The sequence below is a fragment of the Emys orbicularis genome, chromosome 2, assembly GCF_028017835.1.
Source record: "Emys orbicularis isolate rEmyOrb1 chromosome 2, rEmyOrb1.hap1, whole genome shotgun sequence".
NCBI lineage: Eukaryota > Metazoa > Chordata > Testudines > Emydidae > Emys > Emys orbicularis.
Window position 1 is genome coordinate 75,917,223 of NC_088684.1, and position 13,847 is coordinate 75,931,069.

The following is a 13,847-nucleotide window of genomic DNA, read 5'->3' on the forward strand; positions in this document are numbered from 1 at the left end:
CCTACATACATGAGAACTCATTGTTTATGTTGGGAAAACAAGTTCTTAAACTTGACTTTTGGACTGACGTGGCAGAATGTATATTCTATTATAGGATCACAACACCTAATTTGTCTTATATTAACATTTGTTTTACTCCAGAGGAACACCACTGATTTCAATGGATTTTACTCTTGATTCATTCTGGTGTAAGTGTGGAGAGAATCAAGTCTGTAGTATTTGGAGATGGAAAAGACATATGTTCACCAGGGCCGGCTCCAGGCACCAGCTTGCCAAGCAGGAGCTTGGGGCGGCCACTCCAGACAGGGGCAGCATGTCCAGCTATTCGGCGGCAATTCGGCGGATGGTCCCTCACTCCCGCTCGGAGCAAAGGACCTCCCGCTGAATTGCCGCCGCCGATTGGGATCGCGGCACTTTTTTTTTTCGTTTTTTTTTTTTTTTTTTTGCGCCGCTTGGGGCGGCAAAAACCCTGGAGCAGGCCCTGATGTTCACTCATTCCATCTCTCTGCAAAGATAGGATATATTCCACCCATTATAGGAGGTACAATATCAGATATTAAATTGATACTACATGTTAAAGTACAGTTAGCCAAAGCTGAGAAATATGATGTGTTGTGTTCTATTGGTTAAAAATGAAGTCTTGGTAACATGTTGCTCATAATTTTGGTATATTGTTCTTAATCTGAAGTCAGGTATGCCAATTCAAAGAACCTGTTCTGAGTTTGTTTGGAAAATGCCTAAAATTGTTTCTGATACTCAGTGGAATTTCATAGCAGGTACATATTTATTCTGTTGCCTAAAATTTGATGAAATTCTATAGAGAATAAATGGCAGGCAATTTACTCAGCAGGAAAGGAAGCTATACGAACTTATGCAAGCTGAGGATCTGGTCCAATATGTTTTATCCCCCTAAAATGTGCTTGTATCCATAACAATGTGTACGGCATCATCCTCATATGGCTTATTTTCTTGAAATTTCTGATCTATCTTTGTATGTAGCTTAATTAAGAAAACAGGTTGAGATATTCATTATGAGCTTCATCTTTCAGTGAAATGATTTTTGCATATCATTACAGAGAAACGAATGCAAATAGTATGTGATTGTCCTTATTTAATTGTTATAGAAAGTCTTATTGCATTCACAGCCAACTGTAGAGCTAATAAAACTTTAGGATTCACTTGATTTATATGCAACTTAAAACTAAAATATGTAAATGTTGTAAAACTAGTAATGTGAGTTTTTCAGAATTTAGCTGGAACCTTGAAAGCTACGTAAATTGATAGAGGCCTGACATATGCTACTGTGTCAAAATACATATAGATTTTTAAAAAATCATTTAAATAACATCAATCATATTGCAGCAAGAAATGTAAATGTTCATGACATTACATATGGACTGCTCTGAAATGTTCTGACAATCTGTTACGTTTGAGTGAAGTTTCAACCCTGTCTTTTTTTTTTTTTTTTTACGAGTTTAAAAACACTGCTCATCTCTGTCATATGCTGTACAGGATAAAAGTCTTTTCCGTTTCCTTAGCAAGAATCAGACAACCAGGGTGCTGCTGAAACACAGAGAATATGCCGCTGTCTGTTCAAAATGCAGCCTAATGAGCCAGACTAAATACAATGGACAATAGAGCTGTGGGAAAAGAAAGTGCTTTTGATGGATCTGTGTGGATCAACTGCAGCTTTAACCTCTAACTAGTTTTCATTTTTCATCTTTACAATTTCCATTTCCCCTTTTTGTTGATATAAATTACATTTCAGTGAATGGACTCTCCAGCCTATATGACAGTTTTATGTGCTCCGATAAGGAAACAGCAGGTCTGGTTATTATCCTAGTAATAATTTTTTTGTTTTTTTTCTCTTTCTTAGTCACGACCTATTCCCTCACACCTTACTTCAGCAGTAGCAGAGAGTATCCTGGCTTCAGCCTGTGAGAGTGAAAGTAGAAATGCTGCAAAAAGAATGCGGTTGGATAGACAGCAGGTACTGTTATTTGGGGTCTACCACATCCATATTTATAATTAACGGAATGAGGGTAATTTACATAGGGTATCACGCAGAGGGGTGGTACATCTCTTATACTTACTGTTAGCAAAAATAATTAAATGTCTATGGATTTTATGTTTTAAATAAATACATGAAAATGCCTTGTAACTACATTGTGTAGGTGTTTAGAAATGTGTTGAGCATATCTAGTGTGAATGGATGGATAAAGAGATTATCATACATCTGTGTGTAATAGTTGTGTACTTTATGTATTGTATGTGTATATATTATATATACAAATAATATACATAATGTACAGTACATGCATAAAATATATATGTATATAAAATTATACAATTATACTTTACATTATTTATATATGTATAATCTTCCTTTGTGTGTGAATTTATAAATATAATGAAGGGTGGAAATACCTATTTGTTTTTAGTAGAAAGGTTACTGAGAGATTTCCCAAACTACTGTACTGTCCGTTCTCTTGTAAATCAGTCTTTTAAAATTCATATCAATATTTATCTTATTTTATTCTTATGTTATTCAGTATGTAGTATACTGTATGTTAGAGTTTTAACTGTTTGCATTTTATTTGCTGGAAACATCATGCTTCCTTTCCAACTTCTTAAAATCAAAGTGGTAGCCAGTCTTAGCTTTTGCTTATTTAATTGCTCCAAGATCATGGTGAATGTCTGACCTTTTTATTTAAAAAAATAAGTGTGTTTTATTTTATCTGATGATATTGTAAAGTAAAAGCCCAAAGACACTACAACTGTATTGAAACTTGACTTAAACTCATGGTTGATAAACTTTTTCTTTGTATGGACTTTTCCAAAGGGATGGACGTTTTGCCTTTATCTACTTTCTCTAGCCTTTCTTGGAACAGTGGATGCTTAGGATTATCCTTAGATTGCTGATAGCTAAGAGTCTGGAAATGTATATTGCTATGTCTTTTTGATGATATTTTGTCTTTTGTGACATTTCAATTAATGTTATGGATACACCTTAAGGTCGATTAGTTACAGGTATGTAAAATACATATATATTATATGTATAATATATGGGATGGGATTTTCAAAGGAACCTCAGGGAGTTAGTCAACCAGATCCCATTGCAAACCAAAGGGGGTTAGGTACTTAACTCGCTTAGACTCCTAAGCAAATCCTAGCCATAGTTACGATATATAAATTCAGCTATGCAGAAATCTTGTATCCATCTATTCTGAAAACTGCCTGAGGCAGGTATATTGCCTCTCAGAGTGAGCATTCATTTCCCACTGCATGGACCCACCTCCACTAGTAGATGTGGAGAGTGGCGGGTACCCTTCCTTGCCTCTCCCCACATACTTCAGGGAGTCCTACCACTGTTGATGCTAGAATTACAGAGTCCTTGCACTCCCTGAGCACAAGGACTGGGATTGTGCCGGGCCCCTAACTGGGCATATGTGGTGGTGACTTCTTGAACTCTGTTCTCTCTGACCCTGCTGTCCCCTCAGGCGCAATGTGCCCCATAACAGGCTGTTGGGACTGTGTTATATACCAATCTCAAATAGTAGTTTGAGGGTTTAAAATATTTTGCCTTCCAAGACAAGTATTTTAAAAACCATTTGGTAAACAGTGTTAATTTCAACAACAGTTTTGATGAATAATCAGCCCAACAACAGTTTGTCAATGAAAAGATCTAATGCAAAAGTCAAATCAAAGGTAACCCCAAATTGTTTTTAGTTATTTAATTTTTATTAAAGACAAACAGAATTGTTGATGATACTAATTACTTTCACTCCCAGATATTAAAAGAGAAGGCATCAACCTCAAATGCTCTATCTTTTGTATTTAAGTGTTTTATTATAGTATCCACATGTAACACTTTATCCACTAGGAAGAAAAAAAAAAATCCCCCATCTTTGCACCATAAAGATGCAAGCTCTCTTTGTGTACTCTTTTGTGTGACAGTGACAAATATTGCATTTTATGAGCAACTTCCTTGCTGTATTCTGACAAAGACAATGATAAATGTGGCCCTAATCTAGAAGACCACTCGAGCCTGTGCTTAACATGAAGCATGGGAGAAGTCATGTGACTACTTACATGCTTTGCTACATTGAAGCCCTAATGCCCTCCATGTAAAAATCCAATTTTCGAAAATAAGGTAGTAAAATATGTGATTTATTAAAATCAGGCTCATAATGAGAAACTAGCTTCAACCTTACCGATGGAGAGACCAGCATCTTTCCATAATGTTTGAATGTGTAATATTAAAGCATAGTCAGTTGTGGAGTTGTTTCCTGCAAGTAATACAAACATGTTTACTAGGTCATGGTAGCTTGGGCTATAATGCTTAGCTGTCTGACTGTGTTAGATGTTACCCAACTGCTCTTTTTAGCTTGAATGTATCTAGATTACCTTGAGGTTAGGCTCAGGTGGTTGGTCTGAAACCTGAATAAGTGCAGAGGATTTACATATGAGATGAATATTATCTGACTTCAGAGTATTGTCATTTCAATTTGTGTTAGTCATCCAGCAGTTAGTGTTTATATTTTGTAAGTACATGGATTTATCCCGCCATACACTGATAACTGCTCCAAGAAAAAAAGATTATGGACAAGATGGTGGGGTCTAGTTGATTTGCCCGGAGCCCAGGTCAGGAGGTGGTGTGCAAAAGTAGTACATACCTCACCTTTACACTACCCTGGTCCTGCCTCATCTCCATTCAGGATCAGACCCCTGGGCTGGATTTTGGATGGAATTGCTTCCAGCCTACGTTCTGAGGGCTTCTCTAATTTAGGTTGACTGCAAATGGGCATGAGGGGCCAAAACTACAGCTGAAAGTCAGTGTGGCCCTTTTTACCTTCTTCTTTTGCAGCAGGGAGGGAATATGACATCATCAGAGCCTCTGTGCCACTGAAGGATCATGTTTACCAATGGGGTGATCTTCCCTGAGTCAGTATTAAACTGGCTTACGGGCCATATTGCACCTGTGGTGAAATGCAATGCAAAGCCGTTACACTGAGTTGTAGGGTCTAGCGTGTTGTGAAATAGAGAGTTTTGAATGAAACTTAGCACAGACAGAATAAAAACACATTTGCATACATACATTGCATATGGTGAATAGGTACGTGGCAGTGACAGTAGCTTCTTTTATTGTATGCTTCATACTAGGAACTTACTTAGGACTAGGTTGATTAGACTGATTGGGAATAGAGAAATATGTGTAATAAACTGTGGAACTAATTGTCTCCTCACTAAGCACACAGGCAATCTGCAGAGAAGTTGTGATGACTATGGCAGCATGAACTTTTGCATGCATTGCCTCCTCACTGCAATGGCACTGGAACAATTTTTATAGTGGGGGTGCTGAAGGTGGAAGCCACGTATTTGGGTTGTTGTTACTACTTGAAGGCAGGGGGTGAGGCAGCTCTTCTAGTTCCAGCACCTATGCCTCGCTATAGAACCCTCTAAGGAGTTTCTGAGGGAAGGTGCCTGCTGTGGAATCCTGGGCCACATAGCTGGAGCTCAGCCACAGGCCTGATAGCGCTGCTGTGTGATCTAAAATCTTAGCAATTTCTGACTTTGCATCATTTTAGCACATCAAGGGTTGGGCTCATGGTAGGGGCATGGTCTGGTCTTCACCACCCCAACCCACACCTCCATAAAGGCAGCCCTGGAGCAACTTTGGCATGTGGTTCCCAGTGAGAAAAGAGACCTAGGGTTTGGCCACAGGATCCTCTCCACCCAAAGCAGAGAGGGCCAACCAGATTTCTAGGGGCAGCCAGCAGGGAGCCTTGGACCTCTGATGAATCTCCCAAAATATGTGGATGTTCTTGGCTTTCAGGGAAGGATGAGAGTGGTTCTCTTTTCATCCATGGAAGAATGAAAAGGAAAAAGAGGATTTTTTCCCTTCCTCTCTCTGTCACTAATTTGCATGTAATTTGCACCGACCCTTCCTTTTTATAAGAGAGAGTGAGGAGAAGAATGATTTCAAAACAGGAAAATAAGGAAATGAGAACAATATTGGAAAAAATCATCTTTATTGTTATTTGGACACAAATGTCGTATATAACATTATGCACCTTTTTTCTCTATTATATTTAGAATGAATTCTTATGGTTTTCCCATTTGCTTACGTTGTAGGTTTTATGTATAACAAAATACTGCTTGTTTTTAAATGAGGCAAAAAAGTGAGAGGAAACTTGCCACCAAAAGAGTATCTGGGCTCATGATAGGGGAGTAGGGCAGGGGAAGGTGGAAAGAGAAAGATAGCAGGTTAAAACAGCTCGTTCAGTGTGTGAGCTCTAGTCTAACTTGTAACGTTTATGTCTGGATGAGTGTATGGGTCTCTTTCTATACAAATATACATATTTGGCAAGATCTCCGGCTGGTGTAAATTGATGTAGCTCTTCTGACTTCAGTGGAGCTACACTGATGTATATCAGATAAGGATCTGTCCTATTACACACACAATATTGTGTATGTGAATAATATTCATATGTATTTCTGAAGATAGCAGACCAGATTGTCTCCTGGATTCAGGTTGCTGTGTGCTGCTCATGCAAAGTGACCTTCAATTCACTGTACCCTGTCATGGGAAGGAGCACCTTAGCACAAGGGGATCCTGGGGTGTAGAACCAGCACAATGATTTGGACTCAGTTTCCCACCCTGTGGCCAGGGTTAGTGTGTGAAGACAGGATACCATCAGATCTTTCTCCATTATGCCAGAAGACAGGTCCAGCACATAGACAGCCCAGGATCAGGGGAATACAAAGGTGTTTTAACTTCCTCTTTGCACCCCATTCATCCCCAAACTACACTGGGTGCTCCTTTGCCACACCCAAGGATTTAGCCCACTATATATTCACTACTTTTAATTTTCAACCTGATATTAGACCAGCAAGCATTCATTATTTCATGAGAAATCATTTTGTCATTTTAGTTTCATTATGACTAAAGAGCTGTGATTTTTAAATTAGCCGACTTTTCAGAGAGTGCTGAGCTGAAATATTGTACAGAATGTACAAATTAAGAAGTAGGCTTTTATAGATTTCCTCTCTTTAAAAAAGTAAATATAAAGGGTACAGCTTCCTTTTGATTCCAGAGACTAGTTCTGAGTAATAAAAATCAGACAGCTTCCTAGCCAGCCATAGCTGATGTCATCATATATTCCCTACACAGAAACACCATAATAATAATTGTCATGCAAAAGCCAGAAGTCCAAATTAGTTGAATTTGATTTAATTCAACTATTATTTATTTTTGCCTATAAGGCAAATGTGTGGTAGTACGATGAAGCTGTCAGAATATGTGTATGTCTCCATATGCGCATGGGAGACAATTTCTTTTCCAGTGAAGAAACCAGTTATATTCAGATTTTCTTTAATTCTTGATATGGGATCATACACTTGAGAGAGTTTAAAAACAACTCAGTGTTAATCTCGTCTTATCTGTCTCTAGTTTCATTATTTCTTCAAGTACCAAAGAAGGATCTATTTATCTAAGAGTTAAATCGGTTCTGATTTAGTCACAACATTAAGATGGACTTTCACGTTACATTTCTGAACCCCGTGGAAATCATCAGTTTCTGTAATTTAAAAATAACTGTATCTGTTAATTATTCAGCCTTTTCATTGCCTCTTGAGTATGGCAAGTTATAGTGTGCTTTATTGTAACTGTTACACACATTTTGAAAAAAGGAACCACCATTCCATACGAAAGAACTCTATGACTTTCCATAATGTGATTTGTAGCCACACAGATTACCGACTAGTAATGTCCCGGGGCACTAAAAGATAATATCCAGCACCCAGAGGAGGTATATGCTTGAAAATCCCAGGTCTACACTGTACAGAGTAACATAAATGAAAGATAAATTGGCAAAGATGTGGAGACTTTAAAAAAACAACCTCTGCCCTCCTCTTCCCCGCCATTCCAGTTTTTGGCAAAATAGAAACAAATCTACAGATCTGAATGCTATAAGATGGTGGAGGGGTAAAGAATTTTGCTTCATTTAGTAATTTTAACAGTATTGCTTTTAGCTGCTAGGGGAGTAGAAGTAGATGACTATTAGGTTTCTGACAAAGCAATTATGGCCTAGACACATATGCTGGGAGCTGACCTGACATTTGCCTCTGGATAGTTGTCATAGCAGCAGCCTGAATAGAGCAGCTTGATACAAATGCATGCTGCAGAGTGGATGTAAGTTCTGCACTAATGCAATACATCTGAATGTTAATAAAAGTGCACACATACTGCCACTTAGTTGAAGCCACTGCTATTGTGTTTCATTCCATTTGTCTAATTCCTAAATGTTCACTTTTAAATCAATTCGGGTTTGCAAGTTCATGTTAATGATCTACCTTCAGCCAATTTGTGGCACCTTCTCTCGAGGTGACTCCGTGGTAACAAGGGGGTTGATGCTTGGGGAAGACTCTTCAAGTACTGTTTTGTTAACAAAAGAGCTGTCCAGCTGCCACACACCAGGAGCAGCCAATATCGCCGTTCAGAAAGGAAGAAATTATCTGTGGACAAATTATAGATAATTGCAAAACTGTTTTGGAAGAAATTAATTTATATGGCAATGAGGGAATGGACCGTTCCAGGACCATTGTATCAGGGTTTCAGCACGGAGAAAGAATTAAGGCCTCTAATCCTTTGTACTTAAGGACTGAGAGTTAGAATCTCAGCACTGCCTTTAATGCATTGGTTCTAAATGTTGACAGGGAGCAGTTATCTCCTGGATTACAGTTCAGACAGTAGGAAAAGAGGATGGGGAATATATAATTTCGTGTGTGGTGTTTACTTTCCAGATAAATGTGCACTGCAGCTCCTGGGAGGAAGGAAGAAACAAATTGCAGGGTTCCTACGTGCCTCTTTTTATTCTGTTGTTTATATTCTTCATTTCTGTATCAAGTGCAGATTTGGGCAACATTTGCTACAGAAAAAGCAAGCATGCAAAAATACCTCCTAACAAAAGGTTAGATTGTGCCTTTAAGGCAATCCTTATAGTAAAGAGTGGTATGAGGCTACACTGCCCCAGTGGGAGCATGGGACATGTTCCGCCTCAGGAACTAACAATGCCTACCAGAGCTCCTCAGCATGCATGGGGAACAACAGCCCATTATAGGGTGCAGCTTTTCCCCACTCCCTCTGTGCAGGCTGGTGTGGAAGGAATAAGGCCTTGCCTCCTCCTGGCTCCCTTTGGGGCACCAAGTGCCCCTGGAAGAGCAGACCGAAAAGACACTGCAATTGTGCCTGGCCTGTGCATGACAGCATTGCAAGGAATGGAGGGAAGGCTCCTTGAGCCATCACTCCACTGTGCATCTGCTTAAGGAACTAGCAGAATCAGGCTCAAAATGTTTGCATTTGAGAATGGGAGGTTTGTTGAGTCTTTTAGACTATAAAAGAGCAATTAGAAAAATCCTTTCTATTTGAGGCAATTAAAAGCAGCCTATTAAAAACAGGAATGCTAACACAAACGTAATAGGCCAGAAGTTTCAAACTTTAGTCCGTGCGTGTCAATAGAAGCTGGAGAATACTTCGCACCTCGGAAAAATCAGAAAACCTGAGATTAATGCAGTGAAGTACTAGTTGTCTGAATAGGGATTCGGATATCTAATTTCAGGTATACAAATTGGACAGTTTTGACCATAGATTAATAAACCATCTCTGAGAATAATTTGGCATCCTCACATAAATAGACACACGTGTGCATGCACACAAGTTTTTGGTTTAGGCCTTTTTCCTCTCCCTCCAGATCCCCACCAAATGCTTATTTCACTTCTGAGTTGAACTACAATTTCCTTTTGTGCTTCCAAATTATACGTTCTAACCACTGAGGCACAAAATGTTATGCAGGCACAATTTAGCTGGGTATGGATTATTGTCGAGAGATCAAATTATGTGCAAGCATTGAGAAATTTAGCTTTCTACCCACAATGCAATAGCCATATTGTCAAGAGTAGGAATATAAGCAGCATTGTAATTTAAATCCTGCTGCCTTTCAAGTTAATGGCAAAACTCCTAGTGATTTCACTGGTTCAGGATTGGGTTCTTTGTTATTAATAGATGCCGTTAGAAAGGAATGTTGGATATTGCAGACAAAAATATTCCTCAGTCCAAAAGGTATTAAATTTGATACATATATTTGACAGGAATAATGCACCAATCGTAAAGTAGCAAATAATTTCATGCCTTGGACACACAGTGAGGCCTAAGGGTGAACACCTAATTTTTTTATTTAAACATGGCTTTTAGTAGATTAGAAAGATTATGGATTTGTTTTTTCCATGTGGTAATTTCTCTTTAGTGTATCCAGAAGGATCCATACGCAGCAGAATCTGAGCATGTACAGCTGAAATAGAAGCTGCTTGTTTCAGTGTAGGCACTAAAGATCCAGAGGTTTAATAAAATATTTGAAGTGGGTTAAAATTAATACCAAAACTTATCTGAAACCTTTGGAGCTGAAGGATGAGGGCTGGATGGGCAGGTGAAAGTGGCCTAGGAAATATCTATATAGCAGCCCCAGGAGTTCTTCTCTACCCCTCTTTGGAGCGAGGGTGGTGTGAATAGGTGGCAGCATTAATCTTCTCCCCTAAGCCTGTGTAAGGATCATGGATTCTTCTTTCCCCACCATACAGTTAAGAAGGAAGCATGGATCTCTGCTACCCAGAACCAAAAATGGAGATAGCAGAGATGGGCATTTTCTCCTCCTTCCCCCTCACTGCAAGCTGGAGCATGGAGACATTTCTTCCCCCATCCTTTCATGTGGATATACCAAATGAAATATGATCTATTTTTAAGCCAGTCCAATAGTCCCTTATCTTGACTGGGTTGAGACTAGCATCTAAGAGCCTATTCATCTTCTATTTTCTGCTTATGGTCACCTATAGGTATTGCAGTGGGAGTCCGGCTGCCTGTAGCACAGAGGGGAAGTTATGTTTTTGAGGGTGAAGCCTTGTCTATGCAAACTTGCACCAGTTTAGTTAAATTGATTTAGTTAAACCAATACAAAAACCCCTGTGTGGACATGGTTTATTTCAGTTTAGCTGAAACCTGTCCCTAATCAATTGAAGTTAAACTGAAATAAACCACGCATAAACCAAAATAAGTGTCCAGATGGGGTTTAACTAGATCGCTTAAAATTCACATTTAGTTAGACGTGTGCAACACTCCATGTATCAACAAGTTGTTTATGTGCAGCAGCAGGGGGGGTATTTATATAATCCAAACATTGGCCAGACATCCCCAAACTAAGACTATTTTTCAAAGTAAAAATAATGAACCAAATGCACTGCCTCAGAACAGCACCAGCTGCTAGCTACCAGGCATGGAGCAAGGCAGCCAAGCAGGCTGCGGCCTGCAGCCCAGGCAACATGCCAGAAGAATCCTTCTCTAGAATAAGGAAATTTGGGGTACTGATCTTTAATGCAGTGCACAATGCCACTGCTTGTTACTTTTGGTATTTCTTATCAGCCTTCTTCTTTATTGGCTCCTTTAATTAAACAAATCAGAACCCGCACTTTCCTAAGGCCGTTAAAAGGTTGCTACTTTGTTTTTCCTGTTTATGCATTCTAGTTTGAAAACTCACTGACTCTCCCTTAGGGAATGAGAGGGTCATACCCCAAAAGCATCTCCTGTTCATCTACTGACTCTTGTTTTAAAATGTAAAAATCTTTCTTTATCAAAGGTAATGATTTTGGGGCTTGGCTCACATACTGCACAGTAGCAGGTCAAGGTGAAATTCATAATAGGAGAAATTTCCTTTTTCTTAGGGCCATATTTCCCTCTTCCAGTAAATGTGGTTTTTTTTAAAGTCTCCAGAATGTATGTATTTGCTTCTAAGATTTTTTTCTTTAAACTATAACAGTCAGGTTATACCGGAGGCAGTGTATGAAAGCAGACAGCACACATCAAATGCATGCAAGAAATTTTAGTTTTCACAGATTTACAGTTCAAATTTAACAAGGCAGACTTGAAATAAACTAACTACATATCAAACAGCCATAATGAAATAAAAGGTAAAACACGTTAGTATCTACGATTCACTATGTTCATACAAATAATTTTGAAACATTAGCTATTAAAAGCTTTCCAGATGGCTTCTCACTCTGCAGAGAATTTTGTTCTGTTTAACTTTATAGCAGAATAATTTGAAATTGCTAAATGCGAACAGTATATGTGCACACTATGTAAGTAGCAAAGCTTCCCTTAAATACTCTTTCATTTAGTCTTTATAACTTGTAAATCCATACAATAAATACGTGAGCCTGTGTTTGAAGACAGGCAGTAGGAATCAAATGTATCTCAAAAAGTGCTTGCTCACTTTTTATTTTCTTCTGGTCAGAAGAAATAGGTTTGTAAAGACAGCTATCAGTCACTTGGTACCAGAATTCACCCATTAGGGAGACAATTTACATAAACTTTTCAATACTCAAACTTTTACAAATCTTATTTTTCCTCTAAAGAAAAAACTCTCTAATATATATACATTTTAATTTAGTGGAAACAAATAACCAGCATCAGTCTCACTCTTCATGTCAAGGTTGTCGTCTTCTGGTTCTAAATAAAGAAGAATTTCATTCAGAATCTGATTTTAACAGTGTAATCTGCATATTCCAACATACGTAACATGAAGGTTTGAAATAGTGTCCAGTTATAAGAAAGCAGCAGGCACAATACAACAGATGAAGCTAGAGCTGATGCAACATGTAATGTTACCCCACAGTTTTTCAACACATGTCTTTTGTTTATTTAATTCTCCAAGCCCTAGATCTAGTAGGCGTAGTGCAAGCTGTTTGGTGTCAAGAAAAAGTGCTATCAGTAGTGGGTGTTATATGGATTGCAATTCTCTCAGTGAAGAGACCTGCAGTAAGAGGTTTAACTGTGGTAACCCTGATACGATTGCAATTATAAAATCTGCAAAACTGGCACAAGCAGCGCTCCAAGAGTCCCACATATTTCCCCAAAACATCCCTAAATAATCTGATTCACACTTTTAAAACTTCTTGGTTTTGGCACTGCTACTGTCATTGTATCATTGACTTCAGTGGAGCTATGCTAATCTACAGCAGTTGAAAATCTAGCCCATCACGTTCACTGCAAAATGTAGATATATTAGATTAAAAAGAGTTTGATGGTCTAACTAGGATTGCTAGGATGAGACATCTTCATTTTAATCAAACAGCTGTATTTCACTCTGTGTTCTTCAAATGTACATGTACCATGCTCAAAGAGCTAAGTGGTACATAGCAAAATTTGTGCTGAATGAGAACAGTATACTAGGAAGGGAGGGATTCCTCCTCCTTTGCATCACAGTTCATCAGTAAATACTATATCATTGTCGTCATACATCAGTATCAATGGTACATTGATTCATCCAACTCATCACCTGAAGGCAAAACTGTTCACGGGTTGAGAAAAGATGACATAGTTTCCATGGGTTTCAGTTTGACTTTGTTTTGAAGAAAGGTCAGCTATTTAAAGACTCATCCATTTGCACTGCCCATAAATTGGAAAGTAGCAAAACATGATCATCATCCTTGTTCTGCAAGCAGTTGTCCATTGCAGATGATATTGGCTTCCAAAGGCCCTTAGAGGATTCACCAAACCACACAATTCTCTCCTAAGCAAAACCCTTACTCCTTCGCTACAAACACTTCATCTGGAGTTTGTTTATTCTCAGATTTTCATTTACTTTTATTCTAATAAGAGATGTCCTGGAAGCTGGAGTTCTTTATCCAGTGCCTCATTTTTATGATATGTGTCATTCAATGACTATACTATTAGCCTGGTGGTCTACGGGTAACATAATAATCCTGCTCCCATATTCCCTTGCTTCCAATCCACCTTG

The 13,847-nt window shown here is 38.5% G+C and overlaps 1 protein-coding gene across 3 annotated transcripts in view; it reads left to right on the plus strand.

Annotated features, from left to right (window-relative positions):
* Positions 1-13,847, plus strand: part of NOL4 (nucleolar protein 4) — a 245,823-nt gene that overhangs the window by 204,482 nt on the left and 27,494 nt on the right. For 2 of the 3 annotated variants that reach the window (XM_065399159.1, XM_065399160.1), the window contains one exon: positions 1,877-1,990. The exons of the other annotated variant lie outside the window; for it this stretch is intronic. In XM_065399159.1, the coding sequence (XP_065255231.1) occupies positions 1,877-1,990 (114 nt within the window). The remainder of the gene's footprint in view (positions 1-1,876; positions 1,991-13,847) is intronic. 3 annotated transcript variants of the gene reach the window in all.